Source organism: Lepidochelys olivacea, assembly GCF_965140295.1.
Source record: "Lepidochelys olivacea isolate rLepOli2 genome assembly, chromosome: 17".
NCBI lineage: Eukaryota > Metazoa > Chordata > Testudines > Cheloniidae > Lepidochelys > Lepidochelys olivacea.
The window spans coordinates 19,231,379-19,258,918 of NC_140427.1; the positions used below are offsets into that span (position 1 = coordinate 19,231,379).

Sequence of the window (27,540 nt, forward strand, 5' to 3'; positions counted from 1 at the left end):
TCCAGGAGGAATCACCATCACCCCGACCCACTCGGAGCAGAGGGGATAGCCCGGACCCTGGAAACATCACCACGTCGCAGGGACAAACCAACCCCCTCAAAAGCGCCCAAGCGACGGACGCCAACGTCAAATCCCCCCCAACCCCAGGGAGGTCAGGGGTGATCGGAGGCTCAGAACTAGGAGGAGGACCTGGTTCCGAATCTGCAGCTTGGGACTGGAGTATTTGGAGCTCACTGCCCTGGGTCCCGTCCTCTCCCGGCGCTGTTCGCAGCACACACAGGCTCTGCCGGGGAGGCAGCCGAGGAGCTCCCGGCTGATGGAACAGGGTTGCGGCAGGGGGTGGCTGTCTCGCTGGAGGGCCTCAGTTCTTGGAAGCAGGCTGGTCGTAGATATGGTGGGTGTTGTATCGCTTCACTGTCACCGGGTCCTGCTTGCCCATGATCTCCGCGCGCTCGGAAAGGTCCAAACTGCTGAAGGAAGGGTGGACAGTGGATCAGGGCAGAGCGAGGGGCTCCACAAAGGGTGCTCTAGGGAGTGGGGCGGGGCGAACCTAAGCCACTGGGTCAGATACAGTGAGATCTCTGCCCACTGTTGCGACTCCGGTACAAGTCAGTTTCTCTCCCCCGCCCACCCTTCCAGTTATCTCCAGTTCCCCCTCACTGGGCTGGGCTCTTTTGCTGACCCCAAGGACTGGGGCTCAGGATAAATCAGGGGGAGGTATGGGGTATCTCCGCACAGGTGAATAAGCACAGCACATGGGACGACCTTCACAGGCCGCATGCGGCTTCTCCCCTTACAGTGAATTCAGTCCAGATTTGAATCTTCATGAGAACACCTGGTTTTAACATCCCAGCCAAGACATGGTACCTCTCCCAGGCCACCGCAGCCTGCACTATTCTGGGGCAGGAGAGGAATTAATGAGCTGTGGGTCCAGAGCCAGGCGTGCTGAAATCAGATCCACACTGGCTGTGCTAACCACGGCAGACTCATCTCCCCGGCCCGGGGTGCATCTAGCCTGCAGTCCCAGGGGGTGATTTACCCCAGCCAGCTTTAACGGAGTTAGCTCAGGTCCTGGAGAGGCAATGCCTCAGCAGCCCAAGGTTCAGCGCAGGGTGTGTGAACCTGACGGGAGCCCTGGATAATTCCTGGCAGGACTAGCCCGTGCCGAGGCCGTGGCAGCGGTATCCAAGCAGGCTCAGGTACGGGAGCTCAAACTGCAATCGCACCCTGTGATTACAGTAGAGAGAGAACCTAAGAGCCCAAGACACAAGGCGTTGCCCGGCAGATGCCTGATGGGCCGAGTCCAGAGAAGCACCTGCTTAGAAAAGGGCTGGAAAGTCAAACCTGTCCCTGGCCGAGCTCATTCTGCAGAAGCTCACCTGTTCAGGTACCCTCCTCCGTTGGTTCAGCTGCTCCCCTACCCGCACAGGGAGCGGGTGTGCTGGGACAAGGTTTGCAGTGGGGGTGCTGAAGGCGGAAACCATGCACTTGGGTTGTTATTACTGCTTCAAACCCGGGGGGGGGCAGCACCCCTAGTTCCAGCATCTACGACAGGGAGGGTCCCAGCTGGTGACCTTCCCCTGCTATGAGAGCATAGGGCTGGAGGGGGCTAGGGGAAGGATTGGGTGTGACAGAGAGGGGAAGGGAGGCCTCCCACGGTTCTGATCAGCACCCAGGCCCTGCCCATCCTCCCCCCCGGATGTGGAGCTCACCATCCATAGACCAGCGCGGCGATAAAGCAGGCCAGCAGGATGGCCAGGAGGATGGAGAGGATGGTGGTGATGACAATCATACCAGCGCTGTGCCTTCTGGGCCAGGTGTCAATGGGGGCAGGGTCCTTCCCTGGAAAAGAGAGTGGGGGGGAGGGGAAACAGTCAGTGGCAGGGACCCCCCTGGGCAGGAGGGGGAGACCCTGATGCGCTTAACTCCAAGCGCATGAATAACTCCCCTAATGGAGTGGGTGTCATGGGACCAGTCGTGCTTAAAGTTAAGAAGGAGGCAGGGTGGCCTAGTGGCTAAAGCACAGGACAGACTCAGGAGAGTTCTAGTCCCAGCTCTGTCACTGACCTGTTGGGTGACCTTAGGCAAGTCATTTCACCTCCCTGTGCCTCAGTTTCCCCATCTGTAGAATAAGGAGAATGACACTAGCTTCCTTTGTGCAGGGCTTTGAGATCTGCTGGGGAAAAGCCCTATACAAGAGGGGCATTATAAGTCAGAGCCAGGGCCATAGAGATGAACGCAGACATGTCCCATTCTAGCCATTTAGACTCTTCTGCGGCCCCGCTCACAGCTGCGTCTCAGCCCCTGATCCTCACAACACCCCTGTGCGGCAGGGCAGGACGATTATCCCCAGAGTTCAGGTGGGGACTGGGGCTCGGAGAGGCTGAGTGACTTGCCCGCGGTCACACATGGAGCCTGTGGCAGAGCTAGGAACAGAACCCAGCTCTCCCAAGTTCCAAGGCACCATTCTTCCCTCCCTCCAGACGCCCCTCCTCGTCTCGTGTGTCCGTGCCACTCCACCCGCTTCCCACAAAACCTCTCTGGCATGGCCGATTGCCGGGGCCAAACACGCCTCCCACCGGGGCCTGCTAATGCTTCACCGTCTCGGCCACATGCGGCGCGACCCTCTCCTTCCACTGCTGGCCTGGGGCAGTCAGAACCCTGGCACCACCTGCGTCTCGTGGCGGCTGAGCTGTACGGTCAGTTACCTGTTTTCAGCGTGATCGGGGCTGACCATTTTGTCTCGGCCTTGGGGCCAGTTGCTGGACTCATTGCAAGGAACTTCACTCTGGGAAGAGAGAAAAGGGAAGAGGACATGGAAATGCACAGGCTGGGGGCTCAAGGTAACAAGGGAGCACAGGAAGCAGCTGAGGAGAGGGAAGGGGTGAGCCTGTGGCAGGTTCTGTTCCCAGCAGTGCCAATCCCAAGCATGCAAAAATCAAGAGATGGGGGCAGGGGACTGAGCTCAACAGGCCTGATTCTTAGCTGGCACAAACTGGCATCGCTCTCTCGGAGTCACTAGGGTTACCCCAGTTTGCACCAGCTCCAGATCTGTCCCTGTACCCCATGAGGATCAGCCATCCCTGTGGGCAACGAGGAGAGGTAGATCAAGGAATGCCTTGGGAGCACAATGGGCCTAAAAGGTAAACAAACAGGAGCGCACAGTGGCAGACATGAAATTTGGGAGGTCTAAGCACCACGGATGCCCTCCAAATAGCACCGAAGTGACAGATGGGCTCTGGGCTGGCTCTGTGCAGAGGGGGAGGTTCTACAGGATTTCACTCCAGTACAGGAGTCATAGGACTGGAAGGGACCTCAAGAGGTCGTTTAGTCCAGTCCCCTGCACTCAAGGCAGGACTAAGTATTATCTAGACCATCCCTGACAGGTGTTTGTCTAACCTGCTCTTGCAAATCTCCAATGGTGGAGATTCCACAACCTCCCTAGGCAAGTTATTCCAGTGCTTCACCACCCTGAGAGAGTTAGGAAGTTTTTCCTAATGTCCAACCTAATCCACCCTTGCAGCAATGTAAGCCCATTGCTTCTTGTCCTATCCTCAGAGGTTAAGAACAATTTTTCTCCCTCCTCTATCATGTCCCCTCTCAGTCTTCTCTTCTCCAGACTAAACAAACCCAGTTTTTTTCCAATCTTCCCTCATAGGTCATGTTTTCTAGAACTTTCAACATTTTTGTTGCTCTTCTCTGGACTCTCTCCAATTTGTCCCCATCTTTCCTGAAAAGTGGCTGCCCCAAAACTGGACACAACACTCCAGTTGAGGCCTAATCAGCATGGAGCAGAGCAGATGAATTACTTCTGGTGTCTTGCTCACAACACATCCCAGAATGATGTTCACTTTTTTGCAACAGTGTTACACTGTTGACTCATATTTAGCTTGTGATCCACTATGATCCCCAGATCCCCTTTCCCCAGTACTCCTTCCTTGGCAGTCATTTCCCATTTTGCATGTGTGCAACTAATTGTTCCTGCCTAAGTGGACTACTTTGCATTTGTCCTTATTGAATTTCATCCTATTTACTTCAGACCATTTCTCCAGTTTGTCCTGCTCATTTTGAATTTTAATCCTATCCTCCAAAGCACTTGCAACCCCTCCCAGCTTGGTATTGTCCACAAACTTTATAAGTGTACTCTCTATGCCATTACCTAAATCACTGATGAAGATATTGAACAGACCCAGAACTGATCCCTGCAGAACCCCACTCATTATGCCCTTCCAGCATGACTGTGAACCACTGATAACTACTCTCTGGGAACGGTTTCCCAACCTGTTTTGCACCCACCTTATAGTAGCTCTATCTAGGTTGCATTTCCCTAGTTTATGAGAAGATCATGCGAGACAGTATCAAAAGCCTTACTAAAGTCAAGATATACCACATCTACCATGTCACCCCACACTGACAGGGTAACAAGCCTTGTGGACTGGGGATGGGTCAACTGTGGGGCAGGAAGGGACCGCAAGGGGTCACATCCAGGCCACCCCTGCTTCTGAGGCAGGATGAAGCGTACCTAGATCTCTTGTGCTGCCCGGGGATTAGCACATGAACACGACAGCCCAGCCATTGCTGCTCACCTGTAGGGCCCTGGGCCAGGCAGGGGGCCATTGCAATCTGGTCTTGATGTGTCCAAAACGCACCCGGTTTCGTTCCCGACGCGCAGCACCGTGATCTGGCCCGAGCTCTTTTCACATGGATAGTTTAAGGAGGAGGTGCCCATGGTCATGTAATTGGGATTCTCTGGGAACTGCTGGAAGGCAGGGAGGCTTTGCAGGGAGGTGGGTCTGGTGAAACTGGATATCGCTGCAGGGACAACGGTGAAAAGCAAGTGAAATGTTTTAGTCCTGATTTACAACAGTGGGAGAAGAGACTTCAGTGGAGTCACTCTGGAGTGACACCTGCATAAGCTAGAGAAGACTTCTTCTGGCACCAATGGACTCTCTCCAGAGTTACAGAAACAATACAGATCAAACTGGGCTCCAAAGGGTTGGAGGAGTGGCAGTAGGAGAGGAGCCCCTGTTCCCAGCCTGGCCCGGATTCATGGGCCATCCCACCCTATAGGCCACTCAACATCTAGCCAGGTGGCAAGGACTGTCAGCCACTTCCCACCTTGGCTGGACTTGGCCCAGTGGGTATAAGGCAAAAGCCTCAGTCTAACCCCCTGAGCCATCCAGCCCTGAGACTGGCACACTTATTGCATGGAAAGGACATTTTCTTTTTTACACAACATAATTTATCTGTGGAACTCATTGCCACAGGAAATTATTGAGGCAGAGAGCCCAGTTAGGCTGGGGCAAAAATTGGCACCAGTAGGGACTCTAACGAGGGTGACACATGGAGAGAAAGCACCTGTTCTCCCAGCTTGATGCTATTGCACAATTAAGTGCCTGTTCTGAAGCTACTGGCTCTGGCAGGGAATGGCTCCAACGCACAGATCTGCCCCAGCCTGGGCAGAACCTTAGTGTCGTCGCTGAGAGCAGTCAGAGGCCAAAACGGAGCCCTCCTTCCTGCCAGAGTCTTGACTGCGCCTCCAGCCACCTTGGTGCCTCACCCCTGGATCAAGGCACTGTTTGCCCTTAGGGAGGGGCTGATTTTTCCATGCAGCGCAGGGTCATAGGGAACATGCCACAGGCAGCTCTGTGGGCCTGTGCCCCACCCGCCTGGCTCTGTCTGGGCCTTCTGCATCCCTGCAGGCCAGCACATGCCTTCCCCTGCAGCCTGCGCGGTCCCTTCTCCAGGGACATCCCCAGTTTCCAAGCAGAGGGGAGCTGGCTGCAGGAGCACAAGCAGGATCTCTAGCCAACAAGGGCTGTGCGGGGCAGGGTGGAGAGGCCCGTTTCGCCTCTCTGCCCATCGCCAGCCAGTCAGGGCTCCAGGGCAAGGGCAGGTTTCCCAGCGCCTTGGCCGAGCTGTGGAGTGGGGGCTCTGCAACGGCCTGATACACAGTGTACACTCAATACAAAGCCCCTGGGGCCACGTCAGTAGCCCCTGCAATCACAGAGCCCTTCTGCTGAGCCAAGCGCAGCCCGTGTGCGGGAATGACACCTACCGCGACTGAGGGAAACCACCAACCAGATCTCATCGGTGTCGCTAACAGTCTGGTTGAAGACACAGCGGGGCTGCTCCAGGACGAAGGTGGAAGAAGTGATGTTCCCTTCCAGCGCCAGGAGAGTGATTGCAGGCTCATAGTCAATGGTGAGGACTGCAGAAAGGCAAGGAGAGAGACCATGAGTCAGGCAGGCTGGTAGACAGCCACTTGCCTTCTGCTCTGAGCTGGCCGGTCACTGTGGGGGCAGAAATGCAGCTGCAGAAACGCAGGAGCAAACCTCGAGATGTCTCTGAAACTCGGGCTGCTGCTGCTGAATTGGGAAGGCAAGCGGATGACAGCGAGTGGGAGAGAGCATCACCTAGTGAGCAGAGCGCTGGAACGGAGGACAGCTGGGTTCTATTCCCAGCTCTGACCTGCTGGGTGACCTTGGGCAAGTCACTTCCGCCCTCTGTGCCTCACTTTCCCCATCTGCAAAATGGGGCTGAGGACACTGAACTCCTCTGTAAAGCGCTTTGAGATCTAGGGATGCAAAGTGCCAGATGAGGGGAAGGTGTAATTATGACTTTCCCGTGGTGGCTGCAATATGTGCTCTGCCATCTAAAAGTTTGCTTAAAAAAAAAAAAATCAAACGAAGTCTCCAGGCCCTCCAGTTTCAAATACAACCTTCCAGTTGTGACCCAGACATACAGTGATGCACTGACGTCTGCCCAAGGCCTGGGCTACACACACACAAACTGCAGCTAGAGGGGTTTCTAAATCAGGTGAATTAAAACACTGCCTCTCCTCTTAAACGGGATGAAGAGTGACTATTGATATAGCTTCATTTGGAAACAAGGCAATTTAGAAACCACTTGAGTGGAATTGCTGCAACTTGGGTTGCCCAGGCCTGAGTTTGCCATCAGCCTGAAACAGTGGCTCTGAGAGAGATGCAGACTGTCTCTATTAATTCCAAGGGGCTGTTCACTCTGAAGCCTAATGAAAACACGAGCATCCTACTGGGAGTGTGTGGGGGGGTCTCATTTGGCACTGTTAGTAGGTGGAGCTTGGCTTGTGGGTGGAGCTTGGGACAGTACAATTTTATATATATATGCCCCCTCAGCAGTAACTGCAATGAAGCTGGTGGCATTCCTCTGATGCAAGGGAAAAGACTATCAAGCTCAGTTACTTGGATTGTAAACTCTGGGGCTGGGACCATCTTTTTGTCTGGTGTTTGTACAGCACCTAGCACCTCACTGCTGATGCTGGGGGCCTGGGAGGCAGGACGCCTGAGCTCAGGAGGGGCACACGTACTGCAGGGCAGGGGCCATGCACACACCCAGAGAGGGAGCTAGATCAAGCCGTGTGACCTTGGGCGAGTCCCTTTCCCTCTTGGCGTCAGATTCCCCATCAGTAAAATGGGGATAGAACCAGCCACCTCTGGGCATGTGGGGAGGGTTAATCACAGAGTTTTGGCCGTGACCAGTGCTGGGGGTCATGACCTTATCATTAATGAGCAGGGAGAATGCACTGAAGGTTGACCAGACAAAATCGGGATGGGGTGGGGTTAATAGGCACCTATGTAAGACAAAGCCCCGAATATCGGGACCGTCCCTATAAAATTGGGACATCTGGTCACCCTAGACCTGCTCTCCCCCGCAGAAACCCCCATCCCACCTCCCCAGCCAGGGGGCGATTTGCTTCCGATACGGCAGAACTTTGAGCCTCACACGGATGTGTATTGAAGCACCCGTGGGTGCCTGACGCTCTGTGGTCTTGATTGTGTTCACACTAGCACCATATTCTGCAAATAGCTCCAACGCCGGTTCCGAGGCGTTCCCAGCTCCATCGCCCCCAGCCCCAGTATTCAGTCCCCCCAGCGCTCCCCTGCGTCGCCCTCCTCGCCAGACTGCGGCACCAGGCAGCATCCCCAAGACTCACCTTGGCCTCTCGCGGTGCAGGTGGTGGTGGCCAGCAGGAGTAGTGCCAGCAGGAGGGACATCCCGGCGGCAGGTGGTGGAGTGGGGCTCTTGGCGGCACGGTAATGCCGAGAGGATCACTGGCTGAATGGTCTCTGTGTCCCGGCCCCTGTGGGTCCCGCCTGTACCCTCCTCTCTCCTGGACACCTGCATTCTTCTCTTCTCCTCCGAGAGCTGACAGCAAACAGGTCGGGCCAGTTTCCTGGGGAGCGTTTGCTGTGCATGAGTGCGCACCGGGCTTGGCAGCGCCAGGGACGGGTGCTGAGCTGGGCATCGCTGGAGAGATCTGTCCTGTATCGCCCTCCCTGGGCCAGCTGCCTGGGGGCACCAATCTAACACAGCATACAGAGATCGGAGCCTGGCTCGCCCTTTAACACCAGGCCAGCGTCACGGCCGCATGCCCAGGCAAACCCAGGGAGTACTCAAGATGGCTTGCCCCAGCATGTCTCTCTCCCTTCTTACCAGTTATTAGCACCAGCCTCCTCTCTGCCCTTCCAAACAATCTCCCCTGACCATGGTGCAAGAGCCCACGCCCCCCAGCTCATCAGTGCTGCAGCCCGGATCAAGCCTCAGCTGCAAACACATATGGCCAGATTCTGATCTCTGTGACACGGGCACATATGTGAAGTAACTTCTCTCCCCTCAGTGCAGTTACTCCAGATTTAATCTGGTATAACTGAGGCACTTCAGTGTAAACACTACCTGCCCTTGACGTAAGTACTCCCTCTTCCCGAGAGGCAGTAGCTAGGGCAATGGAAGAATTCTTCCATCAACCTAGCCCTGTCTACACCAGGGGTTAGGTCGGCTTAACTCCAGCGCTTGGGTATGGGTTTTTCACCCTCTGAGCGACATCGCTGGGTCAACCAGGCTGGCGAGCAGCTGCGCACAGAACCCGATTCGGATCCCCCCTACCCTGGGTAAATCCACTGCACCGGCATAGAACTGGGCAAGTGAGAGCAGATTCGATCCCGCTATGTCTGCGCCTCTTAATTCCTCTGCTCTTATTATATTGAATGCCGAGCAGAATTGAGGGGCTACCGTTTGCATGATGGTGGCAGGTTGCCCCGTAGTTGCAGGGTTTCTTGCATATCCCTCTGAAGCAGCTGCTGCTGGTGACTGTCGGAGGCAGGACGCTGGAAGACCTTTGGAGATGTCTCCACCTAAGGCTCAGAGAGGTGCTGGAGTCTCCCAGCTGCCCAGCAGGGCCCAGGCAGAATGCTCTCAGTGCAGAGGGCTCCTGTTCCTACGGACATACGGTACGTCCTGAGGATAAGGTGCTGAGTCCCCCAGTTCCCATTGCCTTGAAGGCACTTGGAAGTTGTGACAGGCAACGCTCCCTCCGGACGCCCCTCGTGCACAGCTGCTGCCCTCTGCTCCCCCTGGTCTGGTTCTTGTATGAAGCCACTCCCAGGCCAGACAGCTTTAACCTAAGATTCCCCCTGTGAATTCCTCAGTCGCTAAATAGATCAATTTGTCTTTAGCCCCTTGAACTCCCCCTGAATTCAGGGGTCCCGCAGCCCTCCCTCTGGGACTGTGTGCCTCTCTGGATGTGGTCAGGGGTCCCACAACCCTCCCTTCCAGCCTGTATGCCTCTCTCGGCATGGTCTCCCTTCTCGGGTCGGAGTCCCGCAGCCCTCCCTCTGGGCCTATGTGCCTCTCTGGGTGTGGTCCTCGTTCTCAGAGGCAGGCTGCAGCCCTTGATCAGCGTCTCTGAGCTGGCCCCCCTTTGAATTCTCTCCTTCCCCTCCAGGCAGCCCCCTGTCTGCTCACCCTCTCTCCCTCCAGCTTGCTGCAGGTTTCTTTTACATCACTCGGCCTGAGCGTGATTTAGCCACAGGCCCTCGCTGTGATGATGTGCCCCACCTGGGGAGGAGCGCTGAGTGAGGGGCAGGTGGGGCTGGACCCATTACCTCTTAAAGGGGCTGGTCACCCTATAGCGGAGGGCCAAACTGGTGGCCCAGTGATAAGCCCCTGCAGTCCAGTCCTTTGTAATTGACCTCACCAGGAGCGGAGTCAGAAAACTCCCTGCCCGTGTCGGAGGGATTCAGAAGAAAACAGCCTGGATCTGTGCCAGGCCCATCCCTCTGCAGCAGGCGGTGTGTGTGTGTGTGTGAAAACAAACCCTGGGTGCCAGACACCTGTGGGGGGAGAAGACTGTAACTGACAAGCCTGATCAGCCCAGCCTGTGGCTGGCGAGGATGGCGGCTAATGGCTAGGGTGCTCCTTTCCTAAGTGGCAGGGACTGGAGCTTACGATCTGGCCGGGTGAGAGACGAGCCGGGCCAGATCTGCACCCAAAGCTTCAGACCCGTCGGGTCACGCGTAAGGAACCGTTTTCCTCCAGGTGCCTCCGGCTAACCAGGAGGAAGGAAGTTCCTAGGGTCTCGTTGGCCGAGCTGGGAATCTGGTACCAAAGCCTGTTTTCGTCAGATTCCCAGCACGGTTTCTAGGGCACAGCGGTCCCGGTGAGCATCCCCTCGCTGTTCACGTAACCGAAGCGATACGCTGACTGTACAGAAAACATGGGAGAGGTTCCCGAGCCTGGGACCAGCTTTCAGCCACAGGAACGCCGGTATTAACCAGCAGTCATCGCTGTGATGAAATAAGGCCCCTCACGCCCTGTCACGGAGTGTGGGGGAGTCAGGGCCCTGTACCCCTTCACTTCCTGCAATTCACCTTTGACTTTCAGCCAGCCAGTAAAACAGAAGGTGTATTAGATGACAGGAACACAGTCCAAAACAGAGCTTGTAGATATAGGAAACAGGACCCCTCAGTTAGGTCCATCTTTGGGGGGCGGAGGGAAGGGGAGGGAGCCCAGATCCCCATCTGGACCTCCTTCCATTTCCCTAGCCAGCTTCAAATTGACCCCCTCCAGCAGTCTCCCCCCAGCCACACCCCCTGGCTCCTTCTCCAGCCTTTGTCCCTTTCCCGGGCCGGGGGCCACCTGATCTCTTTGTTCTCCAACACCTTCAGCTCGCACCTTGCAGGGGAGGGGCCCAGGCCATCAGTTGCCAGGAGACAGGGTGTTGGCCATTCTCTGTGCAGACAGCATCACATTGGCCCTCTGCTCTGCAACAATCACGCCCCCTTATTCCAGCCCCTAGATACTTAAGAAAGGCACAGGGGAAACTGAGGCACCCACACAGTATTCAAAGAAAACATTCCCACTTTGTCACACGCTCCACCCGCGCTCCCAGTGCTTGCATGACCCACTGCTGAGTGCGTGTTGGGGGTCCCGCTTGGTGCTTCAGCCACAGGGGATCTGAGCCTGTGACCATCCCAGCTCATACGAGCAGCCCCTGCCTTTAGCTCAGGGTGGCCGTGAAGAAGAGCTCAGTGTAAGCACCACAGCTGGTCCCTCTCACCCGCAGAAGCTGACCCAGTAAAAGGCATTAGCACTGAACTCAATGAGACAAGGTGGGTGTGGTCGTTGCCCCCCTCCCTGTGCATTCCCCTGCTCGGGTCACTGAGCGCGTGAGCAAAGCTGACAGGCGTCTCCCTTCCCAGCCCCTGGCAAACCCACACAGTGCTGGAGCGGTGAGGGACACACCTGACCACGAGTGCACCTGTCCGCAGTGGGCTGGGCTGTTCCAACAGGGCCTGACTCATCTGCTGTCATACCATGGTGGGGCCGGGCTACTTAGGCGCCGGCATGTAACAGCACCGGACCGTGCTCTCGCACCCCTGGGAGGGGAGCCCTGTGGCTGCTCCCATCTCTGATACACTCCAGGCTAGGGATGGGGGGAAGCAGCACCTCCCTCTGGGCTCACAGGACTGGAGCAGTTATCTGGCCCTGGGAAGGATCAGGTTTGTATTGGTGAACGTCGATTTTGCCACAGGCGCACACGCAAACGGAGGAGAAAAGGTTTCCGGTGCTACTAATGGAAACGTACAGCCAGGCCCAGTAAGACACCCGCTGCTGAAGACCTTCTTGGAGCTCGGGTTAAGGCCGTTGACGTTGTCTCTTTCCACAAGTGATGCGGACCGATGCAGCTGATGAAGTGAGCTGTAGCCCCCGAAAGCTTATGCTCAAACAAATTTGTTAGTCTCTAAGGTGCCACAAGTACTCCTTTTCTTTTTGTGTTTTAAGGGTTATAAAAGCTTTAGCATCTCAGCGGCTACAGCCATTAAATAATTATTGTCTGGACCACGCTTCCCGTTGTCTGATCCCTGTCCCCTAATTTCCTGCAACTGGGAAAATTTGAATCGATCAATGTTGAAAAAAATGCTTGAAAATAAACATTGAGCTTATCTGCTGACATGATAAAGAAATGCAGACTGAATTCTGCTCTGGCCTACCCATGTGGCTAGTGGCATGGTGCACCTGGTTGCTTAGTTCTCGGAGCTGAGTAACTGGTCACCGACTAACGGTCGGAGGAGCAGAAAGCAACTAGAGATATACACTCGGGGAGGGAGGGGGAGAGGGGGCGTAGGGTCAATATGGGGGCTGCTGGCCCAGGATAGCTGGGTTTATTAGAGGATTGCTGTTTAGGGCTACAGGCCAGATGCGAATGTGTGTATGTGCATGGGTTTGATGTATGTACGGGTTTGAGTGTGTCCATGCATTGTGTGTGTGTGTGTGTGTGTCTGTGCATGGCTGTGTGTGTAAGAAGCTGAAGAATTTCTCCGAGCCTGGGTAAGCCCCGCTCGTGACATGATCACACCCCAGGCCCAGGGAGCCTCTGCTCACAGGATGGGCAACCCCCTCCCTGGTTTCAGCAGCTCAGGAAGAAAACAGAAGTTACTGCTCGCATGAGGCCGGGGTCACTGACCTGGTTTACTGATGGGAAAACAGAGGGGAAGGGCCAGAGGGAGCCATGACTCCCCGTCTCCTGCCCTCCAGTCCCCATGCTCTGCCCACTGCTGCCTCCCACTCTGCCCCGTGCTCGTGCCGCATGCCACTCCCCGACCGCCCCATGGGCTGCCCCAGGCGGCAGCCGGCAGGATTGTTCTTTTCTGAGAGCTCCTCTCCCGCCCCAACGTGCTGCACAGAATCCTGCTGAGCTGCCGCTCCCCCTGCCGCCCGCTCCCCACCCTCCTGCTGCTCTCTGGGGCACACCTGGCATGATTACAATTCCTTCCACTCTCTAATCTGCAGCAGCGCTCGTCTCCAACCCCGTCTGGCCCTCACAACGTCAGAGCTGGTCTCCCCCTCTGCCCTCCCCTTTCACACTCCCTTCCTTCCCCTCCACTCCCATCTCATCTCCCCTTCCCCGCCCCATGCCTTCCTGCCCCTCCCCAGCATTAATGGTTTTAATGGACGGGGAGGTGTTTGTGCCAGGGCCTGACCAGCAGAGTCAAGAGGCTCAGAAGCTCAGGGACATCGCCCAAGAGGAAAGCAGAGGTGAAGGCATTGCTGTAAGGGCCATGCAGCTGTTCCATGCCCTCTGCCCTGCGGGGAAAAGGCCATTGAATAACACTGAGTTCCTGTGGATGAGACGCTTGATGTGTTATTGCTCTTGCCCAGTGGCAGATTAGCCCAGGCAATCGGGGCACCCCGACCCACGCAGCGCTCCTGCCGGGGAGTGGGTTTGGGGCATAGGGGCTTGTCCCACTCCATCCATCCGCTGGGGAGCGGGGGAAGCCCCCACGCCCCGACCCCGCTCTCCAGCAGGAGCGCTGGGCGGGGAGGCGGGGACTGCAGGTGGAAGGGGTGGGGCCCTCACTCTGGCCCAGAGCCCCACAAACCCCTCATCTGCTCTTGCCACACCACTACTAATGCCATCCAGCTCTGGCCAGCAGCAGATCTGAAAGCACTTTGTGAGGGAGGGCAGCACTGTTACCCCGGTTGTACCGAGGGGGGAACCAAGATAAAGTGATTTGCCCAAGGGAGGAGAACCCAGCTCTGCTGAGGCCCAGACCTGTGCTCGAGCTGCTAGGCCACACCGATTTCCCTCGAACGTATACGATTTTGAGGAAACCCCATGGGCCCGGACGTCCCCAGATCAGTGCGTTACTAACTAGGTACTAGCTACAAACATACAAGGCCTCGGGACACCCGCCCCCACTGCTGCTGTGTTAGGGGCCGGTGGCTTCCACCCCAGCAGACACTCGAAAAGGCACACTGCCCCATTCCTGTCCACGACAATACCCCCTTCCTTGCAGATCGGGGCCAGGACTTCATGCCTGGCAGTGGCTGAGGGACAGCAGGCACGGTCCTGGTGTACCTGGGCACGCTGGGCCCCAGTAAACGCCCGCTGCACCGTCCCTTTGCATGAAAGGCGCCACATAAATGCAAGAGCATGACAAGGCATCGTGATACGTTTACTTGCAGTTACACGGGTCAGCCACAAGATGGCAGGGTGTGCTGCCTGGCATGCCCGAGGGGCTATGGTGGGGCTGGTGAGCAAAGCCCGGCAAGGCTGGGACGCGAGCTGCGTGGACCCTCCGTGGGCCTGTGGCGTCCCGTCAGCTGTTCTGTCGTACAGCTCCCTCCTGTGGCCCAAGGGCTGGGAGTCCCCGGACTGCGACCGCTGCCGAGGGCGCAAAGGAGGACAGCGAGGCAGCGGTTCAAAAATGCAAACTGCAGTTTACTTGGCCGGGCACCGATGAGTTGAAAAGAGAAACCCACCTGCCCCCAGCAGTATATACAAGAACCACAGAAGCTGAACCTCTCACACCGGCCGGCCGGCTGGTCCCTGAGGATGGCTTCCAAGGGGGGAGGGGAAGGGAGAGGGATTGGGCCCTGGTCCTTGAAACAAGTTCTAGGGGCTATAGGGGAAAGCACCTAACGCCGCACCGCTGCTGGGCTGCTCCATCGCCTGGAGGGGCCACTCCATCCGGCAGCCGGCTGAGCTGGGGGCCTGCTCCAAGCCCAGTGGCTTCCATGGGTGTTGGGTGGAGTCCCCGCTCCTCCCCTGGGGCCTGGCCGGGACCCTGCGGGGCTGGACTCTCAGACTCCAGGCAGAGATCTGGGAAGGCCAGGTGGGGGTTGGCTTGACCTCTTTCCTCAGCACTTGCTTGGCCGAGGGGGCCCGGGGCTGGCTCTGTTGTAGGGCTGCAGCCGTCAGAAAGGGGCCCCCCCGTCAGAGATGAGGCGCCTCCCTCCCGGCCACTCCAGAGCCCTGAGCCACGCTGCCGTCAGCAGGCGTTGTGCACAGACCCCTGGGCTCCGGCCTCCCAGCACAGGTGTGCCAATGCTCCCGTGGGCCGGGCCAGGGCGGGGCTGTCATTCTAGCCCCAAGGCTCCTGCGTCAACGGCAGGCGGTGGGGAGGGCGGGGTGCCGAGGGGTCATTGTGTGTTCAGGTGCCAATCAGCCGGCTACACCCCTGGCTGGAATTTGCTTCTCTTTGACAGGATCCCTGCTCTAGATCCGGGCCCAAACGTCCCCAGCGCTCAGGAGGAGTGTGGCTCGGGGCCCGGCCCTGCACCCACGTGAACCTGGAGCCACATCTGCAATGCTGGCGGGCCGGGAACACCTCCATCACATTCCTGCTGATAGGACAGACGGGTCCTATTCCCTACACTGGGGGTAAAGAAATGGGATCAAAGCACGGGACCCATTAGCTGGGGGGGGTGGGGGATAGTCTTTGTTTCTCAAGGGCTTTTTAATCCCTCTGGTCCTGTAAATGGAGCTCTGATCTCATCATGGGATTGCCCTGCCGCTAGCTCCTCCAGTTAATCTGGCTTCATAAACAGTTCCAGGAGGTGAATAAAGCCTGCGAGAAACAAACGACCGAGATGCCCTCAGTGTCACCAGTGCCCAGCCCCATGCACCTGCCAACTGGAGTTAACAGACAGGACCCTTTGACTGGCAGGAGCAGAGGACGTGGCTTGTTTACTCCCCTTCTTCCCCAGCTGTTGCTCTGTGTCCTATAAAGTCAGTCCCAGGGAAGTGGGAAGCAGCACGGCCGGTCAGGCCAGGCTGGATACCCCAGATGGGGAGCATGGAGCCTCTCCTCTCCCAGAGCCGGTGATCCTAGAGCACCAGGGTGAGCGTGTGGGAGGCTGGGGCCTGGGGCGTCTGACAGGGATGCTGGGCTTTGGGGCGCGGAGGGAACGCTGGGCAGCAGGACGTGTGATGGGGATGCTGGGGCATGGGCCGTGATGGGGACGTTGGGGGTTGGGGAGCAAAGGGGACACTGGGGCCCAGGGTATATAGGGGACACCAGGCAGCAGCGTGCGTGATGGGGACACTGGGGGTTGGGGAGCAAAGGGGACACTGGGGCCCAGGGTATATAGGGGACGCCGGGCAGCAGCGTGTGTGATGGGGACACTGGGGGTTGGGGAGCATAGGGGATGCTGGGATTGAGGGTATATAGGGGATGCTGGGCAGCAGGGTGCGTGATGGGGACACTGGGGGTTGGGGAGCAAAGGGGACACTGGGGCCCAGGGTATATAGGGGACGCCGGGCAGCAGGGTGCGTGATGGGGACGCTGGGGGTTGGGGAGCATAGGGGATGCTGGGATCGAGGGTATATAGGGGATGCTGGGCAGCAGGGTGCGTGATGGGGATGCTGGGAGTTGGGGAGCATAGGGGATGCTGGGATCGAGGGTATATAGGGGATGCTGGGCAGCAGGGTGTGTGATGGCGACGCTGGGGTCCAGGGTTTACAGGGGACACCGTGCAGCAGGGTGCGTGATGGGGAGGACACGGAGTGTATAAATGGGATGCGAGGCTTCTGGGGGTGCCCGTGGGCTGACTGCTGAGCCCAGGACGATGGCCTGCGGGAAGCTCTGGGCTCCTATGGGGAGGCGGCCGGCGAGTGAGGCCGGGGCACGTCGCTGTGGGGCTGGGCTGGAGCCTGCGACGGGGGGATGTGGTGGGTATCATACTGCCTCTCTCTGAAGGACCCAACGCGTGGCTCCTCCGGGACCGCGGGCTCCTCTCGACGCCAAAGCTTAAAGCTGTAAACAAGCCACAAACAGGCAGCTGGTGAGCACCACGGACCACGCAGGCAGCTCCGCGGACACAGCACCCAATCCTCCCGCAGCGCCAGTGGCTGCTGGGGGGGGCGCCCTGTGGGGGGGGCCCAGTGCTGCGGGCCCCACCCAAGCTGCTGCCCTCTGACCCCAGGGTGCTGAGCAGAGAGGGTTGGTGCTGCGTGAGTGCCAGGTGGGGAGGGCAGCTCACTCGCCATTCCCCAAAGAAAGCAGATCCAGAGCGTTCCCACCGGCCTGGGCTCACAGATTCCCGCCCCTGCCCCCCCCAGGTCGAGCCAGTCTCTGCTTCAAGGCTGCACCGGGCTGCGCTTCCCTCCGGGCTTCGGCACTCACCACTCGTAGGCGACCGTGCAGAGGAACAAGATCACCAGGATGCCGATGAAGCTGGAGAGGATGGAAGTGATGACGACCATGGTACCGCTGCGCCTCCCAGGCCAGGTGTCGATGGAGCGCGCCTTGCGACCTGGGGCACACGGCCGGGGAAGCTTTCACTGCGGGCAGGGAGCCGGAGGGGACGGGCTGGGAGGTGCCGGGGATGGTGGTGGGGACTGAAGGGATCCAGCAGGGAAGGGAGGAGAGGAAATGGCGGGGAGCATGGCGGAAGCTGGGATAGTTTAGGGCCAGCTCCCTTAATGCTGCTCGGACAGTCACTTCCCTCTCCCAGGTTTGTATGGGTGGCGCGATGCCCCGGGAGCTCAGTGTCCAATTCCCAGTAGGGAGTTGTAACGTAGCCTGGTCACTCAAGGCTTCTGACCGAGTATCAGGCTGTAGGGCCCTATAGGGAGGTGCAAAGCTGTTCTACTGACTCACCCTGGCAACTAGACCAGGTGGGCCCAATTAACGACAACTCAGGAGTATCTCTGAGCAGGGAGGGACAGGGGGCCTGCAAGGAGACACCCTGGGAACTGCCAGCTCTGGCTGGTATGTACCATCCTGTCTAACAAGCCCTAAGAAGTGTGCAGAGGGTGAGTCAGGAACCCAAGTCCCTATTTGTTGCCTTGAGAGTGGGCTTAAAGGAGACAAGAACCCTCCCCCAAGATGCTTACAATGCAAGAAGCCCCTTCCCTGTTCTTCCAGGGTTACCTTGCTTCAGCATAATTTGTTGGGACCATCTTGTCTCTGCCTTGGACCCATTGGTATCCAGGATGAGGAATTTCACTCTGAAAGAGGGGGCGACAAAAGGAGAGAGAAGGTCAGGGAAATTTGGCAGGGCTCCAGCCCAGCCCACATTGAAGCATCAGGGATTCAGCTGCAAACAACAAAGCCACCGAGACCTATCATGGTTGGATAGCAAAACTGACCCAGCTTGTCATTGACAAATACCGGGTTTGTCTGTCCACAGGCTGTTTCCAGATAGCTGGCCCAAGACACCAATCTCTTGGACCCTCTGCTGGTACATCTCGCTGCAGCTCTACTGAATCCAATGGCACTATGGTGAATTACACCAGTAGAGGATCTGGCTCTTTCTCCTTGCCATCACCTTTACCCCAAGTCCTAGTTATTCAAGGCTGGAAGGGCCCATTCTGATCATGTAGCCGGACCTCCGGCAGAACCTCCCCCACTCATGCCTGGGTTGAGCCCATAATTCCCACTTGTCCCATAGCATCCTTGTTAGAAAGCCATCCGCTCTGGCCTTAGAGACTTCAGGAGGTGGAGACTGCCCTGGGTCTCAAAGTCGGTTGGTCCAGTGGCTAATTACCTTCACTATTAAAAACTTATGCCTTATTCCTGAATTTGTTGAGTCTCAGCCCCCAGACAGTGGATCTTATTCTTAGTTTCTCCGCTAGATTAAAGACCCCCAAAGCAGATGTCAGATGTTCAGTATTATCAGCCTTTGGTATATCAGGACCTAGGTACGACAGTCGTCGGCAGGAGCAGTGTATGCTAAGAGAGACACTCGGACTATCGTGGTTAAGGATACGATTTAGTTACGGAGGTCACAGATTCTGTGACTTTACTGGACCTCCATGACTTCAGCTGTCAGCAGTGGGGGTGGAGCTGGGGCGGTCAGCTCGGGCTCTTAGCCCCCTACCCCCAGGGTCCAGCTGTCATTTCCACCCCCCTGCCCCCAGCCCTCTCTTCCCTGCCTTTTGGCTCCAGTGAATTTTTGTTTATTGCCTGTGACTGGCCATGACATTTACTAAAAATAACAGTGACAAAATCTTAACCTTAGTCACGGTCTATGGAATCAAAGTCCTCCTTAAGCAGGAGGTATTTGTTAAAGAAAACAGCTACTGACTAGAGACACAAACAGGTTGCCACGCAGCTCAAATTCCAGCCTGGTTACCCTTGTTTACCAGGCACCACGCCCTGCCTGCAAGTGTATGGAGCACAGGGAGACATCTAGTGGCTGAACGTTATACTGCAAGTAACCTGTCCTCAGACAGCCCGAGGAACTTCAGTTCTGACGTAGAGGTTTGTTCTGTATCTTTCTGTGTATGTAGAAACCTCCAAAACGCAAAGCCCCCTGGTGCCAGCAGATTTCCTGGGTGAGATCCTGCCCTGAGACACACCTGCATAACCCCGCTAAAATCAACAGGCCGGAAGGATGTAAACTAAAGGCAGAATCTAACCCAATTCTCCGCTCAGGTAGCCAGCACAGGGGTCTTCTCTGGTTGCTTCCCTGGTGGTGCCCCTTTCCCCGGCACCATGTGGGATTAGATATCTGCAAACCACTCTGCCCGCCGTGCTCAGAAGTTAGCTGGTGTCTTAAGACAGTGGCTGGGGAGTAACGCTTCAGAAATAAGGGGAGAAAGAGAGAGAGTGGAAGAACAGTGAGAAGAGAGAAGGAATACTGGTTTTCTGAGCGGCAGGTGAGGAAGAGCAGGTGACTCTTGCATCAGGACTGCGAGAACGGCAGAAATGAATGCACTGGGGCACTCATCGTTAAAGAGCCAGTTAATTACAAAAGGCAACTGAGGGACTGGAGTGGAAAGAGGTGGCAGACTCGGCCCTGTGATCCGGGAGCCAGGATCTAGCAGGCTCCTTAAACTTCCTTGCACCGCAGCCAACCCAGCTGCAGAGAGTGGGTTAAAAAGAACCGGGAGCCTCCTTAGCAAATGCATGTGCTGGATTCTGTGCGCGAGTGAGTTCTAGACTGGGAAAGAGCAAGCTTCGAAGGTTGCAACGGGTGCTGCACAGATCCGAGGAGACAGAAAGCCAGAGAGGGTGGGAATGGAGGGACAGGGGGAGTTAATATTAAAGAGGTTGAATTTGTTATCAGGAATCTCTTTGGGACAGGGACCATCTGTCTATGCTGTGTCTGTACAGCGCCTTGCACAGTGGGGCCCTGGTTCAGGACAGTGGTTCCTAGGGGCTACTGCAAATACAGGTGATAATAAACCTCTAATCTCTAACTATACAGGACTGAGCCTCCTCCTGCTGCCATCCGCATGAGTCCACTGTCTGCCTGGGAGTTACTCCTGATTTCCGCTGCGTGAGGGAGAGGGCAGCCAGGCCCCGACCTGCAGGGATGCCTGGGCTCAGACTGTCGTACCTGTAAGGCCCAGGATGAGGCAGGGGTCCGTTGCAGTACTCCAGGCTGCGGTCATCTTTGCAGGAGGTGTCACTGCCAACCCGGAGCACGCTAGCGGCCCTGTTTTCAGCACACGGGTAGAAGGCAATGGAATTCTTCAGCGTCATGTAATGGAGAGCAGTCGATAGCTTCTGGTAGGGAGGGATCTGGATCTTGGAGGTTGGATTTTTGAAATGGGATGTGGCTGTGGATGAAAGAGAAGAGGGCGTTCCCGGATTAGGCGGGAAGGCTGGGCTGGTGGTCAAGGTACTTGACTTGGGAGATGGTCGGTCCATTCCCAGCTCTGCCACTGACTCCAAGGCTGACCCTGGGCAAGTCATTTAATCCCACAGTGCCTCAGTTTCCCCACCTGTAAATCTTTCCTTACGTCACAGATGTGCTGGGAAGCAAAATCCATTGGTGCTGAGTGGCACAGATGCTGTGGAGATAGGGAGCCTAGAAAAGCCCCTAAATACATTGGAAAAACCTGCACCCCAAACCCTGTAAGTATAGAAAGGCACAGGTTCGGAATGGGGATTGTTCCAGGGCAGACCCCTGACTGCTAAGGTCATTGCTTGAGCAAACTCAGCCTCCCCCTGAGACTGTGAGTAAGGATGGAGCTTGGGTTGATCTGCCCTGAAAGCACAAGCTGCTACTCCTTGGGCCAACATAGGATCTCCATTAGCTAGAGCAGTATTAGGGCTTGTGACCTGACCAGGGATCTGGCTTCACTGCAGAGCTAACTCTGGCTTGTACTCCTGGGCTGCCCCCAGCCCTCTTCCTGTCCACATACCAAACCCTCTCACCCGAACTGAGTGGCGTTTTCAACCTGTCTAACTGACCCAGTAGGGGGGACAGGCTCAGACCCAAGGGAGGCTTTCCCTCAGGCTAGCCACCTGTCCATTTTCCAGCGGGGACACCGGCAGAACCATGCCAGTGCTGATCACTGTGCTGCCTTCCCCCGATTCACCCCGTGTGCCCAGGAGGACAGACCTGCTCTCCCCAATTCACCGCTCAGCTCACTGCAGCGCTACGAACCATGGGACGGGCCCCCTGAAGTTACTTTGCGGCAGGGCTGTTGACACCTGGGTGAGGCTAGCCCAGGAGCTCAGCTCCAGGGGCTGATCACCTGAGTTAACTCTGCAGGGAAGTCCTTCCCTACATCTGACCCTCCTCCTCGGTGGGTGGGGGGCGGGGGCCGTGTTCAGCCCAGCTGCTGCATTACTGGCTGTCATGCCACAGTGCCGCAGGGCCTAAGTGTACGTGTCCCCGTGTGAACATAAGCAGGAGGGATGGCCCACGGGTGGGCACTCTCCTGCTGTGAGGCAATGATTCTGCCCTGTGCACACGAGGAAGCAAAATCGCGAGAGTGGCCCGTGGATGGCGCATCGCCAGGCCGTGGGCTGCGACGCCCTTGTGCCCAAAGCCTGCGGGTCCCAGCGAGGGTGCTGCCACGCCGGGACAGAGAGCGGTGCGTCGCCGCGGGCAAGGCGCACGGGCGAAAGCTGCGAATCGGTGGCAGCGAGACACGCTGCTGGGCTGAAATGCACAGGATGTTCGTGATTTCCCAGTGCTGGGGAATGGAGCGGGGGCCGCAAGACTGTCTACATTGCAGAGCACTCTTCCGTCAGCCTAGCTGCGTCTACACTGGGGGCTGCATTGGCACAGGGCCAGCGGTTTTTCCACAGAGCCAGCACAGCTATGCCCTCCATGGAAATGGGGCAGTGGGTAATGAACGTGAGATCACTGCCAGGCTGGCTGGGTTAGGAATCCAGAGGATTCTTGCTCCCCTAGGAACCATGGCAGGTCGTTAGCTTCTTGATCTGCGGCAGGATTTTTTCAAAGGGCTGGGTAAAGCGAACCCCACGCTCAGATAGGAGCAATCCAAAGTCACGCTCCAGGGCGTAAGGTGAGGGCTGCAGGGGTATTTTTGCTCCATTCACAGCATTGTGCAATTGGCTAGGTGTAGGAGGGAGCAGGTGTTCTCCTGAAGCCGCAGCTGGAGGCAAGATGCCAAACCTGAAGGACCAGGGGGCGGCCTGATCCGGTGTGGCAAACCCCACATTCCAAGGAATCTCTAGAGCCCAGCCTAAAATGTCATGCAAACACGTATTTCTCTGAACTCATTTACATTTTGGTGTCCTCGGGCTCCTCTTCTGCTTGGCTGGGCACAGTGCAGCTCATTTGGATGGCTGCTTTCCACCCTGCCTGAATCTGGCCTGGACAGAGGATCTTATTTAGCTTCTCGCTAGCTCAGGCCTCAAGGAATTGAGGCAGCCAAGTTCAGAGGTTGCTTTTGAAAATTTGAGCCTCCGTGACTAGCTCAAGGCCACAGAGTGAGACAGTTGCAGAGCCAGGACTAAACCACAGGCCTCCTAGTGCTGTACTCTGACCCCGTTGCCTTTACTAGGGCAGGGGGTAACCCAGGGTAGCTGCAAATTGGTGCCCCTTAGAGAGGGCAAACAGCCCTACAATCTCTCAAGCGAGGGAGGAAGGAAAAGCCAGAAGGGGAATAGAGGCGGCTGTGAACTTCCTCCTCAGACAGTGCCATATTGGGGCTGGCAAAGGCTGTTGTAGGCGCAGGGAAAGGTGCCTGGCGGGGTCTGGAGCCACACGTACCATTAGTGAAGGCAACGACGAGCCAGATGTCATCGGTGCCGTTCACGTACTGATCGAAGATGCAGATGGGCTGGTCCAGCGTGAAGGTGGTAGCGGTGAGCTTCCCTTCCAGCGACTTGGCAGTGATCTGGGGCGTGTAGGGGACAGTCTCTGGAGAAACATAAAGGGGAACACACAAAGTGAGGCGGACACGGGGCCCAGCAGAGAGAGGGGTGGGGAACCCAATGCTTCTCATTTCCCTCTGAATGTAGGTATTCCCCAGCATTGTCAGCGGGCTGATGGGCCCATGGCAGCTGTGGTCATAGAGTGAGCATTCATAGAATCATAGAAGATCAGGGTTGGAAGGGACCTCAGGAGGTCATCTAGTCAAACCCCCTGCTCAAAGCAGGACCAATCCCCAACTAAATCATCCCAGCCAGGGCTTTGTCAAGCCGGCCCTTAAAAACCTCTAAGGATGGAGATTCCACCATTCTGAGCCGGATTCTGAGCATAAATCTGGAGTAACACCGCTCAAATGAGTGCATAGGCAGCCGGTGAGCTGTGACAGCTGCTTACCCTGCTGACCAGGATGGGCTCAGTTCCACTGGGTTCCCCTGGTTTGCTGCACCCCCTGGTCTCTCCTCTCCCACTCCGACTGGCACCTCTTCGTGGCAGGGGCCAACGCTTGGTTGCAAGTATGTACAACTCCTAGGAGCGAGGGGGCCTTGATCCATGCCTGGGACACAACCACCCAAATACGCCAACGCTTTGAAGCGGTGTAACAGAACCAAAGCTGGCCTGGGGTCTCCGAGCAGAGACCACCCACCAGGGCACTCGCTAATGGTTCCAGTCGTTGTGCCCATTTCACACAGGTCACCAGCGGGCCGCTGGATCTTAGCAGCTGAGTTCTCTGCTGACCTGGAGCGGACCCGAATCCATGACCGAGATGAGAAAGGCTCAGTCGTGCACAACCAGTACCCTAGTGTGTCCCTTAGCACGACTCACAAAGGGATTGGACGTGGCTCCGGATCACAAGAAGATCCAGCGTTATCCTACTTAATGCTGAGGGATCTAAGACTTCGTGCTTCTGGGCACAAACCCGGGCCTCTGATCACAAGCCGGATTCACTGAAATGGACCCTACTGGCATTTGGGGCCTGATCCTCAGTTGGCGTCATTGGGCTACAGGGGTAAACGGGCATTGCTCCATTGACTTCCATGGAGCAACCCTGATTTACACCAGCTGAGGATCTGGCCCTCAGCATCCAAGGTGATGGATGCCCCCCACTGGAAATAGCTTCCTGCAGACCAGCTAAACTCAGTCCATTAGAGCCGTGGGAATCCGGAGTCAAGCCAGATTCACACTGGTGTAGCTGAGCAAAGTTCCCCCCCACCCACATGAAATTAGAGCAGCCCGTGTTGGGGAGAACTGGGGGGCCCGCTGGGCGTGCTGCTGAGCTGAACGGACAGGGTGGGTCCCGGTGGCCGGCCGGCCACCCTGCAAGGCACAGGAGTCCCCGTGGCCGTGGGCACGGCAGCTGGTGACGTCGTGTGATGTCCGTACCGATGCAGCAGCCTGCCTGCCCCGGGGGGCCGTGTCGCCCCGACATGGTGCGAGGTCGAATCCAGCCACGTCATGATGCAGCAACACAATTACCACCACCAGCGGGTCACCGTGCCCTGCTGGGCAAACACAAACCCTTGCCGGGAGCGCCGTCCCTGCTGATGAGCTCAGCACGCTGCGGCCTCCGGGCCTAGGACCTCCACGCTGGGCTGGCAGCCTGCTCCCCAGATCCCCTGGGGGTGCGGTTGGTGTGGTAGCACCGGGAAGCCCCGCTCGTGGACGGTCCCTGCCCCACGGAGCTCACCTGCTCTGGCACGAGGTGGGCAGCACCAGCTTCTGGGATCATGTGCCCCGTGGCCTCTCTGCTGAGGCTGAGCACAAAGGGCGAGCCAGCATGGCTATTTGGTGACCGGGGCAGCGGGGAACTGGACCCGCGTCCGCAGGCAGGCACCAAATCGCCGCCCGCCCGAGGCAGCCACTGTCAGTCGTTCCCACAATGGGCTGGCTCAGAAGCCACATGCCTGAGGTGCAAGGCTCTGTATCCCCATCCAAGCAATAGAGACCCACCTCCTGCCCAGGCTATGCTGAGGGACCGAGTCTGGGACAAGGCCCCCGCTCCCTCTCGCCAAGGGAAAGCCCTGGTGGAAGCCAGCCCAGCTCCATCCTGAAGCCGGGGCTGCCTTCCCCAGCGGGTAACTGCCCCAAATGGGAACTAATGAACTCGCCCCATATCTGATCACTCCAAACGCCCTGGAGGTCAAGGGGGCCTCCCCAAACTGCTTCCCAACACCAGTCTGAGCAGGGGTTTAACAGCTCCCAATATACGTGGGGGGGGGGGGTTGGATCCCCCTGGCAAAGACCTTCTGGGGAAGAAAAGGTCCCCCCAGATTCTCTCCCTCTGCTAAGTATTTAGGGGACAAGACCCTTCAACCCCACAGCTTCTCCCTTCCTCTCTCCACCCCATAGCGTCCCTCCCCACCCTTCCACCCCATAGCTTCTCTCTCCCTTCATCCACCCATCGCTCTCCCGTCTCTGCCCATCCATCCCATAGCTTCCCTCTCCCTTCCCAACCATCCCATAGCGTCCCTCCCCACCCTTCCGCCCCATAGCTTCCCTCTCCCTTCATCCACCCATCGCTCTCCGTTCTCTGCCCATCCTTTGAATAGCTTCCCTCTCCCTTCCCTGCCCAACCATCCCATAGCGACCCTCCCCACCTTTCCGCCCCATAGCTTCCCTCTCCCTTCATCCACCCCATAGCTCTCCCTGCCCTGCCCATCCACTGCATAGCATCCCTCCCCACTCATCCATCACATAGCTTCCCCTTCTCTGCCCATTCACTTCATAGCATCCCTCCCCACCCACCCACCCCATCGCTTCCCCTTCTCTGCCCACCCACCCCATAGCTCTGCCCCTCCCCAGCAGGCAGTACCACCAGACCACTATCCCATGTAATAGTCAAAAGATTCACCTAGGACCCTGCCCGCGCTGATCCCAGTCAGCATCAGCAGCAGCCCCATTGCAGCAGTGGATGGCATGGGTTCTCTGTCTGTGTCTTGGCCTGACCTGGAGCAGGGCAGCGAGGGCCCCCGTGCCTCGCTCTCTGTCCTGTGCACTAGTGTGAAGAGGACGGCAGAGAGGAAAGATCTCCCCTCTCCCCCCCAGTTAAGATATGTCCCTGCCCCCAGGGTCTCTGCTGTGCCCTCCGCCCCCCCAGCTCCCAGCCGCCTGCATTCCTTGCTGGGGGATCGAGGCCCAGATAGCAAACAGGTCAGGCTGGTTCTTCAGCAAAGCTCCAGGGCCCCAAAGGCTGGTCATGAAAGTGGCCGGGGTAGAGAGAGCCCAAGACAAGCGGCCGGCCATTCCCCAGTCAGGCTTGCAAGAGTGGAATGAACGTCCCTGGGGCCGGGTTTCCTTGGACCCCGTGTGCGTTGCCTTGCTCCACCTGGCCCTCAGCTGGGAGCCTGACTCCCAGGGTGCCATTGTTACTCTCCAGGGGCCTGGATCTGAACCCCATGCACAGGGAAGGCAAGAGGCTGAGCTCCAGGCAAGGATGCCTAGATGAGGTTCCCTGGCCTTTGCGCTGCAGGAGCATCACAATGGCCCCTTCTGGTCTTAAGAGCCCTGATGTTGAGGGGGCCTCAGCGGTAGGAGGGCATTACTGATGGAGACACAGGGAGGTGAAGGCCCAGCATGGTCAGAGGGGCTCAGCACCCACCCCTGGGCCAGATTTTCAGCCCATCGGCTGCTGAGATCTTTCCGACATCTGTCCCCTCGTTAGGTGCCTGCAGGGGAGTGGGGCTCTTTGAACCCCTGGCCCATTGCGGGGCCATGAACGTCAGCGCCCATGTGCGGCAGAGCTCGACCTTGAACGCGCATCTCTTGAGTCCCAGTCCAACATCTGGGCTGCCAGGCCACCTGTCCTGAACCCACTCCAGCTTCAGCCTGTTCGATTTGGGTTAATCTCTAGCGAGGATTGACCCAGACCCACGCAGGGGCCGGTTCAACTCCGGCTCCGAGCGTTACGCCCCAGGCCTCTGATTATAAACAGAACCGGGGTGATTAGTGGATGGAGAGAGCTCTTCAGTCAGGCATTTCACAGTGTTTTACACAGATGGAGCAACAGCATTATGCCCATTTTATAGATGGGAAAACTGAGGCACAGTGCCCTACACAGCTGACATTCCCAAAGTGGGCTCTCATTCTGAGTGGCTCAGTATTTGAGCCTTGTGGCTTTGAGTGGGCACCTCTGCAAGCCAGGCCCTTTATGTGTCCCACACTGGGACCCAAAATTGGAGGCAGCTACGTTTCAAGGCCACTTTTGAAAACTTCGGCCCCCGTGACTTGCCCAAGGTCGCACAGTGAGCAAGTAGCAGAGCTTCCTGCTGCCTAGGTGGTGCCTTTACTCACTGAACTGTGCTGCCTTATGAGCTACAGAGCTGTATTGTGCATGCCTCGGCAACATGCTAATTC

The 27,540-nt window shown here is 57.3% G+C and overlaps 1 protein-coding gene across 1 annotated transcript; it reads right to left on the reverse strand.

Moving 5' to 3' along the window:
* On the reverse strand, positions 1–26,187 carry LOC311532596 (uncharacterized protein). Its single transcript, XM_084651169.1, has 12 exons — positions 26,039–26,187; positions 23,029–23,178; positions 20,392–20,614; positions 17,979–18,055; positions 17,229–17,358; positions 16,709–16,859; positions 7,976–8,063; positions 6,059–6,211; positions 4,587–4,812; positions 2,709–2,788; positions 1,713–1,842; positions 1–470 (listed from the first exon to the last, which is right to left on the reverse strand). Exons 1-12 carry the CDS (start codon positions 26,103–26,105, stop codon positions 362–364), a joined length of 1,584 nt encoding a protein of 527 aa, XP_084507295.1. The 5' UTR covers positions 26,106–26,187; the 3' UTR covers positions 1–361.
* Positions 26,188–27,540: the final 1,353 nt, after the last annotated feature.

What these genes read in the sequence shown, in the direction of transcription:
- LOC311532596 (XM_084651169.1), bottom strand. Translation starts at nt 26,105, where the DNA reads ATGCCATCCACTGCTGCAATGGGGCTGCTGCTGATGCTGACTGGGATC. An exon ending in CCTGGCCCAGGGCCCTACAG is followed by an intron (nt 2,789 to 4,586) that starts GTGAGCAGCAAT and finishes CTCTCTTCCCAG; the next exon opens with AGTGAAGTTCCTTGCAATGA. An exon ending in GCCGCGCTGGTCTATGGATG is followed by an intron (nt 471 to 1,712) that starts GTGAGCTCCACA and finishes CCCTTCCTTCAG; the next exon opens with CAGTTTGGACCTTTCCGAGC.